At 40.8% G+C, this 8,689-nt stretch overlaps 1 protein-coding gene across 2 annotated transcripts in view; it reads right to left on the reverse strand.

Annotated features, from left to right (window-relative positions):
• LOC126483939 (pickpocket protein 28-like) overlaps positions 1 to 2,213 on the reverse strand; it is a 286,412-nt gene extending 284,199 nt beyond the window's left edge. For both annotated transcript variants that reach the window (XM_050107225.1, XM_050107224.1), the window contains exon 1: positions 2,120 to 2,213. In XM_050107225.1, coding sequence (XP_049963182.1) covers positions 2,120 to 2,199 — 80 coding nt within the window. In that variant the 5' untranslated portion in view covers positions 2,200 to 2,213. The remainder of the gene's footprint in view (positions 1 to 2,119) is intronic.
• Between the last annotated feature and the right edge of the window lie 6,476 nt (positions 2,214 to 8,689).

The following is an 8,689-nucleotide window of genomic DNA, read 5'->3' on the forward strand; positions in this document are numbered from 1 at the left end:
TGTTTTGTGAAAAAAAACACAACCTTTCAAAATTTCCTTTTCTTGCTTTAATTTTGGACACCAGTGTATTTTATGTGCTTAAGTATAGTGACTTTGAACCGCCGGATCTCGGTAACGAACAGAGATACTGAAAACAGTTTTAAGGTTCCCGGAGAATACCATCTTAAGAACATAAAAAACTAAAACTAAACTCCCCCCCCCCCCCCCCCGAACAGCCCATGAAGGCCCAACGGTACCAACAGGTCGCCGTGTTATCCTCAGTCCAGAGGCGTCAGCGGATGTTCATATGGAGAGGCATGTGGTCAACAAACCGCTCTTCCGGCCGTATGTCAGTTTCCGAGACCGGAGCCGCTACTTCTCAATCAAGTAGCTCCTCGGTTTGCTTCACAAGGGCTGAGTGCACCCCGCTTGTCAACAGCGCTCGGCAGACCGGATGGTCACCCATCCAAGTGCTAGCCCAGCGCGACAGCGCTTAACTTCGGTGATGTGACGGGAACTGGTGTTACCTCTGCGGCAAGGCCGTTGGCCATCTTAAGAACATACGGAAAGAATTTTGACAATCTGCCGTGAATAGTAGCAATTATAGAAGTGGCTGTCCACATAACTGGTATTTTTGGTACACAGAAATCATGGTTTTTCGGGATTTTCTCAGGAACCTCCCGTGAACCAATGGTGCTTTTAGAAGCCGCCTAAGGTCTATCCACCTCATGCAAAAGAACCAACGGATTTACTCAATTTCGCTGGGCTTGAGGAATGTTAATGTTTAAATTTTGACTCTATACTGTAGGATAGCTACTATGTGCCCGTTGTTCTGATCGCTAAGCCAGGGGCTATGCAAAACACTTGATTCCTCCGTATTTTCGCACGCGGCGTTTTGCAACATACTGGTGCTGTGCGCTGTCGTGCACGGACCGCTTTGTGTATGTACTCATGTTGAAATGTCTGTGGAAACAAGAAAAAGTCCAAAGGCTTGATGCAGCGACTGAGGCTGACACGATAATCCCACTTGGCGGTGGATACACCACAACAGCGAATTCCGGACACTCTGACTTTCAGTTTTAACGTATTTCTATAATATTTTAGCTAAAATTTTTAACATCAATGTTAAATGTACTTGTCTGTACAAGAGTTTTTGAATGGCCTTCAAAACTACATCTTTCGGCTTAAAAAAAAGTACGCCCATCAGTATATCAGCCCATACGAGGGTTTAGTGGATTAAACAAGCAACAAAATTGTGTCCCCCCCTGTGATATTTGCGAAAGATCTCTTTTTGATACCATGAACCGTTCACAAAGTGAAAAGGTGTTATACTTTACGCGAGTCTCGCTGTATGTGAAAGAGTGTCACAATGTATTCATTGCACTACAAATTCAGCACATCTGAATGGTTTACACCGGCACCATTTCATGTCATTGCATCTTCATTCATTTCATCCCCCACTGATTCATTCTATTCATTTCAGTGCATTTAATTCATTTCATCCATACCGGATGTGATAGGGTAAGCTCTTTTCATTTTAGTGCATTTAATTCATTTCAAACATATCCCTTGTGACAGGGTAAGCAACAGCCCATGAGAAGTACCTTTCCGTCCGACGACAACAGATTATCTTCTAAAATCGGTCATAAAACGCGATTATTGCGATAAGTTGCTGTTACTAACCAATTAGAACTATTATTACAGAACGTGATCGGTATTTTTATCTAGCACACGTGATATATAATAGCGATATTTAAGGAACATATTAACAGGTTTGGCTGAAAAATAGGGATCTGGTGAAGCACGTAACTCAACAGTTTAACGTTGAAACACTGCATAAACAATAAAATAAAGCATGGGAATTCGCAAGTAGTGGAAGGTAACTGCGCTTAGTTAACAAAATCGTTATATTCAGTTTATTCCACTCACATCTAAGGCACTGTAATGTGCATATGCGAAATCTATCCGTGTTTCCCGTTGTAGAATAACAAGCCTGACTCCTACATCAATTTACCTAAACATAACTTTTGTTTGTAAATTTATAAGATATCTACTCGTCATATGAATTTAGCTTACTGGAGCAATTTCTTTTTTACAGTTTGAAAGCACTGTGTAGTGCGGAAAATGTTCTCTGACTCACCGATCTGTGGCGGTTGGGTCCCTATCGACGGCGGCGTAGACAGGCTCCATCGGGCCCAGGCCATTACTGCGAGCGTCCATCCGAAGCCTTCTGCTTCTCCACCGCCTCTGCCGGCGGCAGTACTACGCCAGCCGCCAGATGGCATTGGCGTTGCTATTGCGCGTGGGCGGCTAACCCCACACGGCCACACAGCTCCCTCAAGAGGCCTTTGTCAGCTGCGTGTCGTAAATGGTGGCCCCGGATGCGCGATTAAAAAATGACGTCTCCCGCAGTACGGCTGTAGTAATTATAAGTTATTATTATTAGTAATATATTGTTTAATATAAACTAGAATGAGGAATGACGGTGTCTATTCCATCTTTTGAATCATCATATAAGAGCTCATTCTTCTTGTCTAGTTACTTCAGTATTCTGCAAAAACTAGGATATGTAGAGAGCAGGAGGATATTTTCCGGCATTATTAATCTCTCTGCAAGAAACGATTGATAAAAATGATTTGTCTGGAGCAGGTACAGCTCATAGTCAAAAGTCCTGAAGTGAAGCCGCCTCAAAAATACATATTAAAAAATATTTCTTAATAATGAATTACAGAATTTAAATTATCAGGACGCATTTTGAACAGTCCACAGATGAATTTAATAACAACAAATAACTATTTTGGAACAGTGGACATCGAGTGATTTTTGTCGAGTGTGTAGCAGCTAGCTAACTTGTAGATGTAGTCATAGCCTGCATCTTGAAATGCTGGTTGGCTCTACGTATAGCAGAGGTTTGGGGCCGTGGCTTCTGCCGAGTGCAGCATTTACGGGCCTCCCGAAACAACGATTCGTTCAGCCTACCATCAATTTTCACGTTTTGTTGCTTACAACGAGAGGGAAACAACGGATTGCCTGAACTGCACTATCGAATCCTTGTCTCTGTATATATCATCGGTCATTCCACGTCAAATCGTCTGATTTCAGAATATTTTACTGCTCGACCATCACGGATTTCGACGGAATATTATGTGAACGTCCGCCCATGTTCCCAATGAAACAATACTGGCCGAGATACAGTCACTTTGACTCCATACGCGACTTCGCGCGGAGCTAGCGTGAATTCCTGGCGAATTTTAGTTGTTATATCTGGGGCAATATTTTTTGAAATTGGGCTATCTTGTACTACTTTATGCAATATCTTAATAATAATAATGAAAAGAAATTTACAAGCCATTTTCAACCACAAAATTTTGGACGAATTCATCCAAAAATTAAATGCATATGGGCGTGAAAAAGTAAACAGATACAAAGTTTCATTCCCAATGCTGAATAATGAATACTGAATACATTTCCAATATTTAATAAATGGAGTGCAAAACTTGGATTTTTGTAAAATGATCATACTTGCATATTTGCGGGTACTGTCGAGCTGATTTTGCAAAAAAAAAAAAAAAAAAAAAAAAAAAGCTGTGTTCTATAAAACTTTGCAAACGGGACTCATTAGAAAGACCATGATTTTAGCCGTTAAAATGTATTTGATCATCCATCCCGGGCTAACAATGCTAGATAATTTGATTCAAAGTTGGGCGCGAAAATCGCAGAACGAAAAATATGTAAATTACGAGTTCTTATATCTCTTAAAGTAACCGCTTGCTGAACATGCAAATGTGAAATAACTCGGTAGCAAAAGGATGTGGAATACAAAATTCAGTCACCTACTATTTTTCAATAAAAATGACGATTTTTGTGAAAAGGTGAAAGTAGACCATTTTGTCACTTCTTTTACAAATGCTGTTTTCTATTAAAGCTTCATAAACAACTCTCATTCGAAGCAAAGTGTAATAAGCCCCACTCCCCTCAATAGTGGTTGGTTGATTAAAGGCATGATGAACATGAAACTTGGTAAACCACAACTTAGCAACAGGTGGGTTTTAAATACAAAATATCATTAACGTACTGCTTTCTTAATTTCTACGAAATCTGTTCAGACTCTGCCTCTTTCGAAAAAATTACAAAAATATATCACATTCAATTGCTTTTACAAAATTTGTTACCCATAACTGACTTCAAACTAATCGCAGTTGGAAAGGGCATATTTTCAAACAATCAGAAGATCACGTTCGATTTTCTAGTGTGTGCTAACAATACCCGAAATTGATGGAATTGAGGGAAAGGACGATGGCAACAGACTACATTACAGCAACCTGTTGTCCATGTTTCATTACATGTGGTTCGTGGTTTGTATTTTTAAAAGTGACATGTAATACCTCATTAAATTGCAATGGCGTATGGTGACGTTGGCACTACCGCTACAAGAACCGGCAACCCTATTCCCATAAGGGTCACATCCGATAGCTGTGCAGTGGTGTTCTCCATCCATGTTCCAAAGTCTGTAATTTTATTTCTTAATTTAAGTTCCAAAACCTTATAGTGATACCTGTCTGACAATAAAAGCATTGTTCCGTTGATATCTCAATAATGTTGCAATGTTGAAAAGTTGAAAATCAAAATCAAAATTTTTTTTCGCTTGGCCCCTATGCGAGATACTCCTACAGATTTGAGAATCGGAGACGCGGACCTTAGCAAACGGACTTGTAAGCAGACAGCAAACATCTCAAGGTTTCGTCTAAAATTTTCTGGTTGAATATAGCTCGTAAAATTCTTTTCATTATTATTTATAAGAGAACGCATACAATTGTACAAGATGGTCAAATTTCATTTCTTCCAACAAAATATTGCCCGAGATATAACAGCTCAAAGTCGCTACAAATTCACGCTCGCTCTGCGCAAAGTCGCGCATGGAGTCAGACAAGTGACTATAGCTCGTCCAGTATTGTTCGACTGACAAAATTCACCAGTGTTCATTGGGTACATGGGCGAATTTTCAGAGAAAGTTTCATCGAAACCCGTGAGGGTCGGGCTTTGAAGCCTAGTGAGTTGACATGGAATGATGCTTATGCATTGATGTGTCATTAATCGACGTTTAATATTGATATTTTGACAATACTACATTAGATTTTTTTTTTATTTCTAACATTGGCTCTTCTATCCGCTACAGGAAAGGCATGCTAAGTTTGTAAATGCGCTAACATAAGTGGCACCACGTAACGAGGGTTTCACGCATGATTAGAACAAATAAGCGCGCGAAACATGTCCTGTTACTTTTAGTTTCTACAAATATTCGTGCTTGCTGACGGCGTTTGCGGGATAAAGAGCGTTATTAGCGAATATGTTTTTGTGAATGTTCAAAATGGTTCAAATGGCTCTGAGCACTATGGAACTTAACATCTGAGGTCATCAGTCCCCTAGAACTTAGAACTACTTAATCCTAACTAACCTAAGGACATCACACACATCCATGCCCGAGGCTGGATTCGAACCTGCGACAGTAGCGGTCGCGCGGTTCCAGACTGAAGCTCCTAGAACCGCTCGGCCACTTCGGCCGGCTTTTGTGAGTGTATTGTGCCTGACTTCTTGTGTGTTTTATTTTCTTGTGAAGAAACGTAGCATACCGCGAGTCTGAAAACATCACAATATGAATTCAGTCAGCAATTTATTAATAAAAAATTTGGAACTTGTGCTTTAGGTGTAAGTGAAGGAATCTGGTGCACCCAGACCCAAACTAAGCATCAATTAAGAACAAAAACAGTACAAATCTAATCAAGAGTGAATTATAATTTCAGTGGAGCAACGTGCCTGTACAGCAGTATGTTTAGTCATGGACATCATATTTCCTGACACTCAAGTACAGAGGTAGACAATCGACGCCCCCCGGTCCGGATTCCGCCCGCGGTCGGCTTCAAACAGGCCTGCAGAAAAAATTCGTTGGGGAGAGTGAGAGGCGCTCACATTGTATTTCGCCCATGACGCATTTCCGGATGTTTGCCATTCTGTTGTTTGCATTATTCTAATATAGCTTCTGTGTAATACAGCCAAAGTACGCTAAGTTCAAGCGATTTAGACTTTTAAACTTTAAAATGAAGAAAGAAATTATGGTTTCATATATTTAGTGTTACAGGAACAACCCCTGCCTATGAGATAAGTCATTTTGGACAAATGCTTTTAAAAACTGTTTGCTAATAGTGTTTGTGAATATTAACACACTAAATTTCAAACGTCCTAATGACCTGCCTGTGGAAAAAAAATCGCCACATTACTCCTAGTTGCATGGGGACTGGAACTGCCAGTCTCATTGCTCTATTTTCTATTTCTATTCTTTCTCGTATTAGCATTAGTAAATAATTCTTGTTCATTGTGAACCATGGGCGCCCACACGCGGGTCAGGAGTGGGGGCCGAACCCCTTCCCCCTAGCACTCAGGGCAAAGAAAAATATTATGTAGTCAGGCGTTATCTTTCAAGAAAATGATGTAAAAGTCGGTATCATACAGGTTTTTAACTAGGTCGGAACTGGAACTTTTTTACGGCTACTTATAAGTCGTCATTCGTCTAATACTTCATACCACCACGTCTAGGCCCTCCCTCCCCCCACACAAACAATCGCATGGACTCCCCTTGATTGTGGACGTAACTGTTGAGACTGAAAGTAATTCAAAATGACATTTCATGATGCCTGGCATCCCATCTTCAAGAGTTTGCATTTGTTTACGATGTTTACATTTATTTACGCGTCATTAACATTGTTTTTTCGCTAACGGTGTTGCAGAGTTTTGCAACAAATGTGTTTAAAACAGCTATTGTAAAACATCATAATAAAAGAAACGATGTCCAAAACGCGTCAATAAATGTATCTGAAGACAGGATGAAAATAGAATGATTGTTGTCTCAAAAAAACGTGTCTTGAGGCCCGATTTGTTGTCGTTGCGTGCCGGGAAATGGGTGTCATTCGTATCGGTGCGTTACCCCACAAACATTACCGTCATGGGCGCTACAGTTTTGACTTTAGGAGCTCTGCTGTCACGTTACGTGACGAACCGCCCCGCGAGCTTAAGTATATGAATCATGTCCGCAGGTCGTCAAAGGTTGCCTATGCCTGCTTCCGCACGAGAAATGATGCGTTTCGGAGAGATCTTTAACGCGGTATATAACTCAAACTGCATGTTTTCGTAATTCGCATGTACAAATACGAAAACCAACAATCATGGCATGTTAGCTTAGCAAACACTTACATGAATATCGGGGCTGTTCGCTCTGCTTCTGTCAGCTACTCACAGCACAGGGCCCGTGACTGCACGGAACCTCATTATTCCGTCACGCAACCTCATAAACACCGCGGATTGAACACACACGAAAAACTTTAAGTTCAGAATGAAAACACGAAAAACATTGAGCATGCAAAGAGTCCGTGAAACACCGCATTGAGTAACTCTCCAAAACGCGTCATTTTTAGCACGGTTCGTTGTGATAATGTGTCGGGAAATGTGAGGTCGGCGGCTAAATATGATAATTATAGATCTTATCTTGGAAATCATGTTTAATGTTATTACTTAGTTGGTTATTAAAGTAAATGGAGATGTCCCAGTCTTCCCCGGTCCGGAAACGACGAGCCGCTCCGGGTCTGTAGTGTTCTCTTGTATGGTGCAGAAACCTAGGTAGTAATTTGTAGAGGAAATGCACAGATCGCTTGTTAAATATTTCTCTAGTTTTGCTCATCAAAAACGAAAATCTTCAGATATCCAGATCATTAATCGCAACACGTCAAAGGTTTCAAATTCCGTTCGGCACCATCATCAACACAAAAAGTTAAACACATTACCGATCTCCATGTCCTTAGTAAACCCATGATGGTGCCATTGTAATAAATATCCTCTTTCGGTACTGGTTTCATTAGCTCGTAGCAAAATCCTCGTCGTCCAAACCTATACGTGATGCGATCCCAAACTCATGAATTTTTTTCTTTCAACCCTCACGCCATTTTTACATTCATCCTCTTCTCGCTTACACCAATACCGATATTTCACCATCTCTAATTACTTCACCCAGCCTCAATCACCGACATTGAGTCTTGTACTTCCGCGAGGCCACCATTTGAACAATTATCAGTATCACCTCCATAATGTACACGAAGATTTTCATTATATTACCAACCATTCATCATTCCAACATTGAATATCATCATATTGCACATTTCCTCTTTGAAGACTAAATTAATTAGTTTAGTTACGCCATTCAGCGTACGGTTTGTGTTGCTTTTTGTCTGTTTCGTGTTCGATTAGCAACTCGCTTAACTACCAATATCTTGGCTACCGCATGAGTTTCATTTGTCGTTGAAGACGAAGAAGAAAGCAACCTATGTCATTATCTGAAATACTCCATATTTAAAACGAGGGCAGACGCCGTTATGTACGATCATATTAATTTTGTGAATATTCCCTGGGACAACTAGAGAAGTGCAAAGAGAGGTGGGTAACGTGGAAAATGTTAAATCGACTACATTATTTGGTCTGTTATTTACTCTGTCACGACAAGTTGCTGTAAATTTAGCGCCGGCCGCGCTGGCCGAGCGGTTCTAGGTGTTCAGCCCGGAACCGCGCGACTGCTACGGTCGCAGGTTCGAATCCTGCCTCGGGCATGGATGTGTGTGATGTCCTTAGGTAAGTTAGGTTTAAGTAGTTCTAAGTTCTAGGGGACTGA

This window comes from Schistocerca serialis, chromosome 6 (assembly GCF_023864345.2).
Source record: "Schistocerca serialis cubense isolate TAMUIC-IGC-003099 chromosome 6, iqSchSeri2.2, whole genome shotgun sequence".
In the NCBI taxonomy this organism is placed as follows: domain Eukaryota; kingdom Metazoa; phylum Arthropoda; class Insecta; order Orthoptera; family Acrididae; genus Schistocerca; species Schistocerca serialis.